General features: G+C 51.7%; 1 protein-coding gene across 2 annotated transcripts in view; it reads left to right on the top strand.

Annotated features, from left to right (window-relative positions):
• Positions 1–14998, top strand: part of LOC149325978 (solute carrier family 22 member 6-A-like) — a 131503-nt gene that overhangs the window by 102236 nt on the left and 14269 nt on the right. For both annotated transcript variants that reach the window (XM_089562356.1, XM_089562355.1), the window contains exon 10: positions 3328–3482. In XM_089562356.1, the coding sequence (XP_089418482.1) occupies positions 3328–3482 (155 nt within the window). The remainder of the gene's footprint in view (positions 1–3327; positions 3483–14998) is intronic.

The following is a 14998-nucleotide window of genomic DNA, read 5'->3' on the forward strand; positions in this document are numbered from 1 at the left end:
TTTTGTTCCCGTTTTCATAAAGAATTGTTACGTATGCAATCTGCATTTTGCCAGCAAAGGGAGCCTAAGAGCAGGTTTGAAAGCGTGCGTTATGAGTTGTGCAAGGACATCAGCGAAGTACTTACAACGGTGAGATAGTTTGAAAACTGTCGCCATCCTTACACTGCTATTATTTAGGTTCGCTATTGCATTATTACTTCAGCTTCGTTGAGATAGTTTTTATACCCAGCATAGATTTAATTTTTTTTTACCCCAGCATTAACGAAACTCATTAAACGCATGTGCAAGTAGTTTCTCTGTTAGTTCCGTACCAAATATATTCAGTTTGTGAATGACATTTGGTGTGGCTTCACAATTCAACGGTGCGGTTAACATTTTCCACGTGACATTCCTACATGCAGTTTTATAACCCAGTAAATTTGCGAAAGATTAACATCTTGCATTGTTCTAGCTATTTCTCTAAAGTTTAAAATTTATATATTCTGATCTTTCGTTTTGAAAAACGTTTGAATGCGTAATTTTTTGCTTTGTATTCTTGTCCTTAGGTCCATTGTGACCGAAAGTTCCCGAATCTTTCTCTTTTGTTTATTGTGTACATCAGGAAAAATAATAATAGCAATAAATGACCACTCGTGAAAATAGAAGAAATTAATAATATTGAGAATTGGGGGCCCGCAAAGGTCCCTTGTTCACAATAGCAGTGGATGGTGGAGACTTATGTACGGCATAGGTGACGTAATGAGCATGCGTAAATCTCAGAAAGACTGTCCCGCGTCCCGTTTAAAACATGCGTCGTTGTTTGAGTGTGCAGTGATTCGAGAAGTAGGCGTGATGATAGATACCTCGCCATCGCGATGACTGAGGCGTTGTCTGTCGATGCTATGTTTCGCACTGTGACTGTGCCTAGCGAGGGCATTTTCTTTCGTGCAGCCGTTGACGACGTCATTCTTATGTTGATGCAGCTTCGCACGCAGAATTTTATACAGAATTTTCTAGACAACTCCGGGTTATAGATGCTGCGTTCGGCTCAGTCGTTCACTCTTACAACTGTTTACTTTGATTTGCTTGAAGGCATGCGTCCGATATGAACATTGTACCCATGGAGACCCTGGGTAGGCACTCGCTGACTCCTGGATCGTAGGGGATGCTTGCTTCGGTCGGTGATCGTTCCTTCGGAGTTATGCCATGAGAAGCGGCGTTTTACGGTATTTAGCATCTGTTGCGGGTACCCGTTGTTGGCAAGATCTTTCCTGATGATCGCTGTTTGGCGCCGATTTTCTTCGCTCTTGAGCGCAGGCGGAATGCGCTGCTAAAAGCACTTCAGGAAGCGTGTCATGAGCTGCGTTGCGATCATCAGTGCCTGTGACGCTGTCCTGAGAGGGTGTTTGTATTTCTTTTAGAGCGCAGCTCTTTGGCGTCCGTTCCTGGGTTTCGCGTCGTCGTCGGCCTCGTAACCAGCTCCGCCCCCAATGTCACGCTTTTCAATTGGTCGAAATGCTCGTGACGTCACAGTGCGCGAATTTCAAATGGGGCCAATTGTACTTTGGCTAGTAACCATGCAACCAATCAAAGGGATCGTATAGTGATGCTGCAACTAAGTTGGACTCAGTTTAGTTAATTGCTTAATTAATCAATTAGCCTAATTAATATAGAGGAGAATGAAGAGGTCAGAAGAAAAGAAAAGAAAGACGCGCGCCGCAGCGACAACAGCGTCCGCGGAAGGAGACGCTGCTGAAAAAAAACAGATAAGTACGAAGCCGCGTTCCCTCCACCACCACGCACTTCCCCACTCAGTAGGACGTTGCTCGTTTCATATACGTTGTGTCGGACATCCTAGACAGTTCCAACAATTGACAGGTTAATGACAGAACACGATGGATAGAAATACAATAATATAAATATGAAATAGCCTAATTAACCTTTCTAGTTAGACCGCATAAATCAATAAAACCGAGAACGAAATTGGTCGAGTTGGGGAATCGAACCAGGGTCTCCGGAGTGCGATACGAGCACGCTAGCCACTCCGTAATGCCAGCTGAATGGTTTGGAATGAACAAAGGCGCGTCTAGCTAATACGGCGTCTTCGTTCACTCCCATCTTCCCCCTTTCCCTTACGGCGAGGTGCAGGTGTCCACCCAGATATGCGAGAGAGATACATTTCCTTTCCTCAAAAAATAAATTTACCGTCCAGCAAGGCGTACAGCCGAATTGGCGATGGCGTTCTGTGGACTCCCTGGCAGCGTTGCAAGACGCTGTCGCGTTCCACTCTTACAGGCGAAGCTTAACATGTTAACCACACATCAGTAACACACGCAGACAGCCAATGGACGCGTCATTCGCTGGCAGCACTTGATTCATCATTCACAACAACATTCGTGACAGAATGCTGTACTAAGGCTTTCGCCTTGCACCACTTTAGTCGCCAAAGTGACTCCTAATTTTTGTTTGTGTCGACATCGGCGGCGTTGTTTGGCACGTCACATGAAGTTGGCGAACTGTGCGCCGCAAAGTTGCCCAACGGCTTGCTGGTAGTAGCTGCCTACTTCGCCCCTACCGCACTCACGAAAGACGTCGTGCACTTCCTGCAACTCGCATTAACCGTCCATCGATCCACACCGATGTTAGTAGTGGGGGACTTTAATGTTGACATAAAGACAAACAGCAATTTCCTAACACTTATGCGGGAGAACATCCCGTTCCTCTCGCTCGTAACGCGTCCCACGGCTGTGACAACCTCGCGAGGCACTTGTATAGATCTCGTCTTTGAGAATCAAGCATTGGTGTACCAAGTCGAACATATATCAGTCTATTTCTCCGACCACAAAGCTTCCTTCATGACTGTCAAGAACTGTTAGTGGAGTCTTTGTTAAAGGAATACGTGTGAAAAATAAAAAAAAATTCTGTGATAGCGCATACATGTGTTGCTCGATTTCTTTGCCTCAATCTATCGAAAAGGTGAAACAGCTTATTTGCTGCGCTCAAATTTCGCATTAGGAAGTAACGTAATCGTCGGTAATTTTTTTTCTCTAATGTGAAGCGTACTCTCTATGTAAATTATGCGACCTTACTCCCTGGCCAAAGCTCCGAGTGGAGTATGGCTGAACAACCTTGGTGAAGATTGACGCTGGGCCAATGGAGAAGCGTTGCGCCATGTATTCATTGGGATTGCTGGACAAATTTTCGGTGCGTTTCAGAATGCGGCTTTCACAAAGCTGGATTAAAGATGTTTGTTCAAAAGTGTAGGAGCGTTTGTTGACCGCGAGACGACGAGCGTAAGCTGAGTGATTCTAGTGTGGCCTCGCTGATTGCGACGTGTTTCCTCCGCAGGGGATTCATGTGCACACTATAGCGCCCACTATCGTGCTCAGTGGCGCCGGAGTGTCTGGAGCCGCTGCTGCCTGCTTCCTACCTGAGACTCTGGGAAGGCCACTTCCGGACACGTTCGAAGAGGCCAACAACCTTGGGCTCGAGATGAAAGAGAAGTAAGCTGAAGTCATAAAGACAACCTTAATTGTTAACAAGAGCGCCAGAATTTTTTGCTAGTGGATAAAATCCGGCAATATGCTGTATACTTAGTAGACGGGATATGGGAAAAATTGTGACTTAAGAAAAGTACAAAGAAAGAGTAAAAGGAAGGAAAATGTTCCACAAAGTGTGGTTTGAGGGGCAGGTGTTTAAAGTTACAGTACAAAAGGTATTCAGATTTTCTCGAGAAGTTCAGTGTCCTGAAGATAGGGCGGTATGAAATTAATGCATGACGCTACTACGATGAACAGGGACAGGGATCTCATATTAAGGCGGAAGTCTTTAATGCCTCATCGTTCTAAGCAGGAGTTGTCGACAGAAATGTCACGCTTTTCAATTGGTCGAAACGGCCGTGACGTCACAGTTCGCGAATTTCAAACGGGGCCAATTGTTCTTTGGCTAGTAACCAAGCAACCATTAAAGGGATCGTATAGTGATGCTCCAAGTAAATGGGTCCGAATTTCGTTAATTGCGTAACTAACAAATTAGCCTAATTAACCTTTCTAGTGAGACCAGATAAATAAATAAAACCGAGTAGGAAATTGGCCGAGTTGGGGAATCGAACCAGGGTCTCCGGTGTGCGAGACGAGCGTGCTAACCACTCCGCCATGCCAGCTCGATGGCTTGGAATGAACAATGGCGCGTCTAGTGAATACCGTGCTTTCGTTCACTCCCCTCTTCCTCCCGTCCCTTACGGTGAGGTTCAGGTGTCCACCGAGATATCCGAGACAGATACATTTCCTTTCCTCAAAAACCAATTTACCGACGAGCAAGGCGTACAGCCGAACGGGCGATGGTGTTCTGTGGACTCCCTGGCAGCGTTGCAAGCCGCTGTCGCGTTCCACTCTTAGAGGCGAAGCTTAACACCTTAACCACACATCAGTGGCACAAGCAGCAACACTGCGCTTAAGGCTTTCGCCTCACCGCACTTTAGGCCAAGAAAGTGCCCCCCCCCCCCCCCCTTGAATTTTTTCATACATTTTCTGTGGCATTAGCTTAAGCGCATGGATTCTGAACTCGTAGCTTGTTCTCTCGCCTGTATGCACTCGACATTCCAAAGAAGTTTACTCCGCATATAGATATGATCCACACTATTCACAGTAAGGGCTGACTGTTTCTCCTTCCTAAGATATATCGGGAGCTGTTCGTAAATTCGGCGCTCAGCCATAGTCGACGGCCGATAGCGCGCTGTCAACGAGATAATTGGTGCAGGAGCCGCAGTTTCAACTGTGGGTCAGCCAAATGCTGGAATCTTCAAGTAAGCCGTGAAAGGAGTTCTTAGTATCTCCAGCGGTTATCAGACTGACAAGGCATGCGCGCGTGTTGACACCAGGGTTTCTGCCCAGGCCCTCTCTTCTTTTGGAGGGAGAAAATTGCCGCTTATATTAACTAAGTGCTTTACTTTACGAGAATCACTATATTACACGATCAAAGCGAACAAGGGTGTGATTTGGGAAGGGTGTTAGGGTGGAGAGCGTGGACTTGAAAATCTTGCCCTGGCAGGATGGCTGGGATTGGAAGGAGTCTAAACTACTAAATTTTTTTTTTAAACCGCTCACATGCCTGCTTTGCATACACGACATTTTTATGATATCGGAGCACGGGTCTGAGAAAGTAAATCTTTAGTTTCCCTCCTGAATTAATCCCTCTCTGGCAATAAATTTACCTCTCAGTCCTCTAAAATGCAAATCAGTTTTCTCGACACTACCGTTCTTTTAGAAGGTAGCCAGCTTAAAACCACTCTATAAGAAGCCTGCAGACAGACAGGAATACTCTGATTTCACTAGCGATCGTCAGAAACATTTTAAGCAAGGCCTATTTGCAAGGCAAGTAATGCGTCTGAGAAGAATATATACCAACGACGATGACTATTTAAAGCACCTCCACTTATAAAAAACACCCTGTAGTTTATAGGAACCATCGCCAGAACTCCCTTAGTAATGCTTTCCACCAAGGAAGCACTCTAACACTGGGCGATGTACTTAAAAAAACGAGCAGAAGTTAAGAATGAGCGGCCCCTGCACTTATAAAGAAATACTCGAACGACCCTCCGAACGTAAACAATATTCTGCAGAAATACCACCCTATTTTGACTCGCAACGATCATCTCAAAGTAACATTTCCCGATGCAGCGAGGGTAATATACAGACGTGTAGCGCGCGTCAGGTAAGTCCGAGAGCAAACGAAGAGACGTCTCGACAGCGTAGAGATTCCGTGCAGACTGGTTTATTTTGCAACAAGCGCCCGCGGGAAGAAAGGGACAACAGCAGAGAGGGAAAGAGAGAGAGAAAGCGGCGAGCCATTTGTTCCTGCCGCGGGGAGAAAGGGAGCAGGCATCTGCAGACGCCGACTAACACCACGTGCGAGGCGCGGCGAGTCAACGACCCCTCCTCCTGCGTAGCCGGCTCGGCCCTTTCTCCTCGCGCCCCCACAGACGCAACACAAACCTGAAAGATATCCTGGTACACGCTAGGTTTGATCAGAAACCCTCGCCGAGAGTAAGTCCATGCTCTCCACCTAGATGCAAGACATGCAAGCATTTACAAAGCGACACTTCTTCTGGAAGCACGGAAAGCGACTTCAGCTTCGATATATAGACTAGCTTTAAGTGCGTCTCGTCTAATTTTATCTACATGCTTCAATGCTCCTGTTGCCAGAAGCAATATATGGGAGAAACCGGTAAATCAATGAGCGCCATAATAAATTCCCACCCAGCTGACACAGCAGAGAACGTAGAAAAGGCAGTGTAGGAGCATTTTAATCAATGTCGTCACAGGTTCGATGAACTACATTAATGATGAAATAGATTATATTTAAGAACCCAAGAAAAACAATTCCTGAAAATTTTCCTGCAGTGCAATGGCTGGGTAATCCTATTCAACCTGTCAATAAGGTGAGACATCTCGGAGTTTATTTTGGACGAGAACTTGCAATGGAAGGCCCACATTCCGGCAGTTTCTAAAAGGTTGGGTGCAGCGTGTTTTATGCTAAGCATATTACTAGAGCTACACTACAGCCCGTCGAGCGCAGCGGTGGAGCTACCATTGACCTTTAGCGTGACCACGTGACACCACGTGACAACATGACGTCACAGCAGAGGAGAGATGGGCTGCCGGCTCGCGCGGTCGGCCGCGGCGGTGGAGTCTCCACATCAGAGGCGCGGCGGCTGACCACGTGACAACATGACGTCACAGCAGAGGAGAGATGGGCTGCCGGCTGGCGCGGTCGGCCGCGGCGGTGGAGGCTCCACATCAGAGGCGCTGCAGCTGACCACGTGACGCTACAGCAGCGGTATAAAGCTGAGCTTGCCTCGCTCTCCGGGCACTTACGAGGCGGCCAGGTGTTGGGATGCCGCCTAGAAGCAGGGCTGATTTGAACGAGAAGCTTCAGCGTGCCACAGAGACCGATGAAGCGCGGGATGAACGTCAACCAAGGAAAGCCATGTATTACCAAGCCTAGCCATCAATATGCTTCGTATCTGACTAGGCTTAACCTTAGCTAAGCCTCAGCCATTTTTTTTACTCTTAGCTTCCCGTGCTTCGAACGATGCCCAGCCCATATCCCCTTGTACTGCCTCGTTTGTGGTTTTGTCGTGGGCACCTAGTGCTAATCTTCCAACAGCTCTCTGGTTTACATCTAATCTCGACTGAACTTCTGCCCTTAAGCACAGAACCGCATTGCCGAAAGTAAGTCCCGGCACCATTATTCCTTTCCAAATACCTCTTAGTACTTGATATTTGTTGTACCCCCATAATGCCCTATGTTTCATTATCCCGGCGTCTCTTCGTCCTTTTTCCTAAGAGCCTGTTCGTGCTTTTCCGTGTATATCTGTGTATATCTGCCCTTCAGGTACGTTCCGGCACTGGCGTAATTCAGGGGAAAAAAACATACCGGTACATCATATCACCTCGTTATGCTTTTTTCACCCTATCCCTCCTTCCCAGCCCGCCATTTCTCATTTAATTCCCTTTTCTCCCTCCTTTCCTTTTTTGTCATGTTTAAATTATAGTTCTATGTTTGCCTTATGTCTTGCACCTGCTATCATTACTCATTCCTCACCCCCCCCCCCCCTTCGTTTCGCGCTTTCTCCGCATCCTCCCCATTTTCTCTTTTTCGTTTAATTTTTTTTTGTCCCCAGGTAGTTCGTTCCGCCATGCTGCAAATTCATTTATGCGAATTTTCCAAATCAACGCAGCCAGTCAAATCAAGCCACACAGCCCAACTTTATCACGTCCGCTGCACGCTCCACACCCCAGGTTACTCTCTGCTGAGCTGGCCTATTCCTGTATCGCGGCTTTGCAGGTAGGCCAATCTCCTTTCGCAGACACCCTGCCTGGACAAAGTTTTCAAGTTCACGCTCCCCACCCCTCCCACATCATCCTGCCCTCCCTCAACGGGCCTTCCTCCTCAGAGTGAAGACCCTATTTAAATCCAGCCAATGAAAAACGCTTTGCCCGTACGAAGACAAGTCCTCTGGTCCGAACGTTGGCAAACACCCCGAGGCTGTCCCCTCCCGTGTTCACTTTGTGTGTGCCAAGAAGAGACTTGCCCGCCCTTTGTCTACCATTTATTACACGCTGTTCGTTACGGAGCACAGTAGGCTCAGAAAGTTGGAAGTTTCTGCAGAGCTGCGATTTCTTGCATCAGCGAAGAAGTTAGCCTTTGAAGGGAGATTCTGATGGAGTGATAGTGCTTCCGTGAACGCGTGAGAAAAACGCCACAACTAAGCGACCATTTGAGGGCACACGGACTGACTCCTAAGCGTTCGAGGCCACACACCCTAGGAAGGCGGCTACGGAGCGCTGCCACGCCGTATCAGTTTTGCAGTACAGCACAGATATTGGATGTCCCATTGCTGTGCTCGACTGCCTCCCTCAGTAACTTGATGATTAGATTCGCTTCTGTATAGATTTTTGTAGAACTCTTCGGCTAATTCAACTATCTTATCCATATTGCTGATGACATTGCCCTGTTTGTCTTTTAGCGCATACATCTGGTTTTTACCTGTGCCCAGTTTTCTCCTCACTGATTTTAGGCTACCTCCGTTCCTTAGAGCATGCTGGATTTTCTCCATGTTAAACTTTCTTATGTCGGCTACCTTGCGCTTATTTATTAACTTCGATAGCTCTGCTAGTTCTATCCTGTCTGTGGAGTTAGACGTCCTCATGCTTTGACGTTTCTTAATCAGATCTTTAGTCTCCTGAGATAGCTTGCTAGTACCCTGTCGAACAATCCTACCACCTACTTCTGCGGCGCACTCTGTAACGATAGCTGTAAGATTATCATTCATTCTTTCAACACTACGGTCGTCTTCTTCAGTTAAAGCGGAAAATCTGTTTTGCAGCGACATTCTGAATTCCTCTACCTTCCCTCTTAAAGCTAACTCGTTAATAGCCTTTCTCTTCACCAGTTTCCTCCGCTCCCTCTTCAAATCTAAGCTAACACGAGACCTTACCATTCTGTGGTCGCTACAACGGACCTTACCGAGGACCTCCACATCCTCTACGATGCCAGGGTGTGCACACAGTATGAAGTATATTTCATTTTTAGTCTCACCATTGGGGCTCTTCCACGTCCACTTCCTGTTTGCTCGTTTGCGGAAAAAGGTATTCATAATCCGTAAATTATTTCTATCTGCGAACTCTACTAATAACTCTCCCCTACTGTTCCTAGAACCTATGCCATAGTCACCTACCGCCTTGTCTCCAGCCTGCTTTTTACCTACCTTTGCATTAAAGTCGCCCATCAGTACAGTGTACTGTGATTTTACTTTGGTCATTGCCGATTCCACATCCTCAGAGAAGCTTTCAACTATCTGGTCATCGTGGCTTGATGCAGGCGCGTAGGCCTGCACCACCTTCAGCTTGTACCTTGTGGGTTTCTAAGTGGACACAGGCCACCACCCACCGCGGGTTCGAGCTTCGCGCGAGCCAAGGGCCCCGATCAGCCGTCACCACACACACACTGGGACACCGATGCAGTGCACTCAGCCTCCGCTGGGAGGAGAGCGATTCGCCGCAAAGAAATAGGCCTCCAAGTTCACAAAGGAGACGTTTATTCACATCGTCCTCCAGCTGATACACACACACTCAATAGTCACCCCGTCCCGGGGGCGCGCGAGGAGCAAGGCTCCGCTGCGCGCACGAAGCGACTCGAGTAATCCGCACCGCTAGCACGCCGCTGCAGGAGAATGTCCCCGCGGCAGTGCTGTGATCTCTCTCTCGTGTCGACCGTTGGGCCGGTTGCGAGAGAGAGTGGGCATTCAACGCAAGGTACGCCTGTCAGAGGTCGCTGGACCCCGCTGGACAGGCTCGAGCCGCTGCAGGTCAGAGGACACGTGCGGGCGAGCTCGAGTAAGCACTGGTCCGAACGGCAAAGGCCGGCACGGACAAACAGTAACGTACGCACCTTACGCTGTCTCGGAGGGATCTCTCTCTCTCTGGGCCCCGCTCGGACGGTCGCGCGGCGCGCGGCCGCCCAAAGCGGGGTCCCGAATTCCCGCCAAAAGGCGCCAATGGCAAAGGCCCTTGGGGAGCCGGGGCGGAGCTGTGGCTAAATGACAGTGATTAGTCACCCAGCCGCCTCTCCACCGCCTGAGGCGGGAGCAAGGGAAAGAGGAGAAACAACGCGGGAGGCCGGCTAGCCGCGCAAAGGCGACGGCGAAAGCCAGGATTCCCACATCCCCCTCTCCTTAAATGCCCTCCTACCCATCGGCAAAGCACGCGGCCAAAATAAAGAAATCAATACACAAAAAAATAAGCTACACTTCAGTTCCAAAATAAAGAAATCAATACACAAAAAAAAACTAGATACACTTCAGTTCCAGCCACAACAACGTAATAAAAAAAAACAACACAAACAACGGAAAACAAGGCAAAACAACACTTGCGTACGCTTCAATAACACTAAACAGCACGTTAGGCAGTCCGTGCCAAAGTTCGATGGCGCGGCCTACTCGGCCGTTCGGTCACTCACGTCCTTCAGGGTGACCCGGCGGAGCTACAGCCACTGACGACGGTCCCATGTCGTCAACGAGGTCATCGAAATTCAGCATCAAGATGTCGGTGCCGTCCGACGACCCCGAGGAGGACCCGCCGCCCGACAGCACTTATCCCAGTGTGTTAGATCCTGGAGACGCGTATGACCGGCTGCCGCCAGACGCCGGCAATCCGGCACTCAAGAGCGCCGCGAACTCCGGGTTGGTCTCCGCGCGCCGGCGGCAAAGCGCCGCAAGCTCCCGGTCTGGGAGATCACCCGCCGCGGGCCGCTCCGCCAGGCTCCGGCTTTCAACGGCAGCGCTCCTCTCAATCTGTTGCTCCTCTTTCTCCGCCTTCGCTCGCCGCTCCAGTTCCCGCCGGTGCACGCGCCCTGTGCAGTGCGCCGGAAAATACACGGCCACCCGGCACATGTCGTAGTAACCCATGCCGTCGGGCACTGGTAGGCGTGCTCCCGCTGCCGCCTGGTCGTGTTCTCCCACCGTGTGGCCGCGGAACGGCCGTGGCACGCAGTCCATCGGTGTCCTGGTCTTAACGCGGCGCTGGGCCTTCCAAGGGGCATCGCTGAAAAAGGTCAGCGGCGGCTCCCGGCCTTCCTGACAAGTCCACACGGCGATGCTGCGTTTTTTGGGGGTAGGAGTGGCCCGGGACGGCGACGTCACTCTGGTAACCGGCGGTGCCGGACGGACCTGTCGACGTCGACGGATATCTGGTCGCCTCTTCTTCGCCTGTGACTTCTTCGCCTGTGACGCCGTCGTCCCACCGCTCAGCGCTCCGCGGACCTCCTGCGTTGGTGCCATCTTCGATTCGTTCAGATGATTTCTCGACGCAGCAGCACGCTATGAAGACACGGCCAAAACTGCGGGGACCTTCAGTGGGAACCCCAGCGGGAAAGGGGCGCTGTCCTCCTCTTCCCCACTCGTCCGCGCTGCCTTTGATCTTGGGCACGCGCACCTCACCACAGAGAGACACCGGCACAGAAGCGGAAGCCGGTCGGCGACAACGATCCGCTCATCAGAAGCGTCGCGAGGCGCCGCGGCAGAGCACTGACCTCGCGCCCTTGGACACGACATCCCGTTCGGGCACAAGGTTCGGGCACAAGAAAGTTAGTGCACCCCTTTCACGCCGGCTGAAACGGGCGAGGACGTTCGGCGGCGTCCAGATGTGTAACCTTGTCCACAGCGAGGGGTCCTTCTCATCCTCGCGCTCACGCAGAAGGACACAACGGCACAACTCACAGGCGTAGCCTTGGCTCATGGTTACGCGCGCACAGTCACAGCCACAACCACGCATACACCCGCAAGTGCGCGGACGCTGGTCGGCGACAACGATCCCCTCATCAGAAGCGTCCAGAGGCGCCGCGGCGAGGGTCAAAGGGTGCACTTTCCGCCCCCCCCCCCCCCCCCAGCGCCCCAAGCGCCCCGCCAACCTCTCCTCCATACGGGCCGCACAAAACTCGCACCGCGACACACGGCTCCTTAACGAGCCAACCACCCACAGTCGGGCCGGAAATGAGAAAAGGCGCGCTGTACAAACGACACCTAATCCAATCTATTCCTTCTAGCAGATAAGAGCAAGCACGAGCGGGCTGAAGTTTGCCTATGTACATCTGGGTACGTTAGAACAAAAACAGACGAGCAAGCGGGGAAACGAAAGTGGCTAGGAACTGACTCAAACAAAACAAATAAATAGATAGATAAACACGCAAGGCTGGAACTGAGCATGCTGCAAAAACAACAACAAAAAAAAATAACACCGTGCTTCGCCTAGGTAGGGCCTGACGAGAAAGCTCGCCAGCTAGCCGAGGCTGCGTGCCTTCGGTTGCGGAAAAGTCCGCCGTCCGGCATAAATCACACCGGTGACCGTCGCCTCAGATTGTACCGGTGCTCCGTACGCTTGCGTTCCGCAGCACCAGTTGTGCCTTTGCGCTTGCCTTTGATACCAGTGGGTACCGGCGCAAGCTCGTCAGACCGTGACGCGTAGGCCTTCAGGTCTGCGATGTGGGCACGGCTGGTTTTCCCCGTAAGGGGATCCTCCAGCAGGTACGCGAGTGGCGACCAGACTCTGACCACTCGGTACGGACCAAGCCACTTAGGAGCGAGCGAGGCTGAGAACCCCTTGCTCGCATCGCTAAGAACGTGGTTGCGCTTCAGGACAAGATCACCCACCTGAAAAGTCAGGCGGCGGTGCTTGCGGTCATATTGAGCCTTCTGTTGGGCTCTGGCTGCCGCCAAACTCTGCCTTGCTCTGTTGAGAGCCCGACCAAGCCGGTCCCGAAGCGTCGACGCATAAGCAGAGCAGTCTGCCCGCGTCTGCTCATCCCCGAGCTGGCTCTGCACGACGTTTGACATCGGATTCGCCAGCTCCCTCCCGAAATTGAGGAAGGCGGGAGAGAAACCAGTTGAGCGATTCTCAGCTGTTCGGATGGCGAACGCGAACTCACTCAAATGGTCTGCCCAATCATTTTGACACTCGGCAAAGGCCGCAAGCATTGGCTTGAGCGTTCGGTTGATTCGCTCGGTCAAGTTGGACTGGGGGTGGTAGGGTGAAGTGGTGTAGTGCTCGATTCCGAGGGAACGGCACGTGTTACCGAACACCCGAGCGGTGAAATAGGGCGCATTGTCCGTGATCAGTCTTTCCGGAAAGCCGAACCGACAGAACACTTCCTGGAGTTTATCCAGCACCGCTCGTGCTGACACTTTCCGAAGGGGGTACAACTCAACCCATTTGGAAAAGTGGTCAGCGACTACCATCAGGTAAATGAACCCCTGCCTGCTCCTGGGGAAAGGCCCCATCAAATCGCAGGTGGCCATCTGCCACGGACGCACACTGTCAATTGGTTTCATCATTCCAGGCGGCTTGCCGCCCCGTGACTTCACCGCTTGACAGACATGGCAGGAACGGCAATAGCGGAAAATGTCACGCTTCATGCCGGGCCATGTCACCGATTGACTCAGTTTTGCAAAAACTTTGGAGCCACTCAGATGACCGGCCAGTGGTTCGTCATGCGAGAATCGCAAAAGTGCGCCTCTTAGACTTTTGGGGATAACCACCTTAAACGGGTCGATGGACTCGTCCTCGGTGGCTATGTACTTCAGCACGAGCCCGTCATGGTCCAGCAAATATGAATCCCCGGGGTTCGCCGCGACACACGCTGGCTTCTGCCCCCCTGCGCCCGCTACAATACAAGTAGCGTCACGGCGCTCCGTCTCCCTGAGACCGTCGCTCACCTCGCGACAAAAGGGGTCATTTTGCTGGGCTTTCAGTAGCTCTTTACGGCTGAAAACGATTCCAGTCATCCCAGAGGGGAGCATGGTCTCGTCCCCACTCAGGTTTGCAGCCAAAATTTCCGTTCGCGTCGGCAACTCCGAGCCGCTCACGAAGAGCTTTGTCTCTCGTCCGCTTTGCGAAGCGCTGCTTGCCTGGTTAGCGGAATGGGTTAACCCGTTTGCGGGCTCCCCCTCCTTGCCGCCCGGCGGCTCGTCCGCTGTTTCGCCCCCTCCGCCTACAGGCGTCAAGGCGCCGCTGGCGAGTGGGGCACGGGATAGCGCGTCAGCTACCACGTTTGTGCTCCCCTTTCGATACTGCACCGAAAAGTCGTAATGCTGTATCAGGAGAGCCCAGCGCGCCAGCCGACCCGCAGGCTCGCGGAGCCGCATCAGCCAACTGAGCGCACTGTGGTCTGTCTGCACCACGAATTGCGTTCCATCAAGGTAGACGTCAAATTTGCGCAGTGCAAACACGATGGCGAGGCACTCCTTCTCGGTCACGGAATAATTCCTCTCCGAGGGCAGCAAGGAGCGGCTGGCAAAGGCCAGCGGTTGCAGCACGCCATCGAATTCCTGTAGGAGAACTGCTCCTAAACCCAAATCGCTCGCGTCAGTCTGGACTACGAACTGTCTGGTCAGGTCGGGTAGCCTGAGCTGCGCTGTCTCGGCAATGGCACTAGACAGGAGGCGAAAGGATCGCTCTTGCTCGGGCCCCCATCGCCACGCTGCAGTCTTTCCCAAGAGCTTGGTCAAGGGTGCCTGCACGCGGGCACAGGACGGGATGAACGACCGATAAAAATTGGCCATTCCCAGAAAACGGCGCAGGCCGCGTACGTCCTTGGGCGCGGGAAATTCGAGTATGGCTCGAAGTTTCTCCGCATCAGGCTCAATGGAGCCCTCGCCCAGCGTGAACCCTAGTAACTGAACCCGGGTCCGCGCTATTTGGGCTTTCGCAGGATTCAAAGTCATCCCAGCAGCCCGTACCCTCTCGAGCACGTCGGCAATGTGGCCTAAGTGCTCATCGAAGGTTCGTGAATAAATCACGATATCGTCCAGGTAGCACATGGCGTGGGACCATTTCGCTTCCCCCAGGACGCGGTCCATGAGCCTCTGAAAAGTCGCAGGACCATTTCAGAGACCAAAGGGCATACGAGTGAACTCAAACAGCCCTCTGTGGCACGTGAACGCGGTCTTGGACCGGTCAGTGTC

The sequence above is a fragment of the Amblyomma mixtum genome, chromosome 10 (assembly GCF_055824585.1).
Source record: "Amblyomma mixtum isolate Tamu chromosome 10, ASM5582458v1, whole genome shotgun sequence".
In the NCBI taxonomy this organism is placed as follows: Eukaryota; Metazoa; Arthropoda; class Arachnida; order Ixodida; family Ixodidae; genus Amblyomma; species Amblyomma mixtum.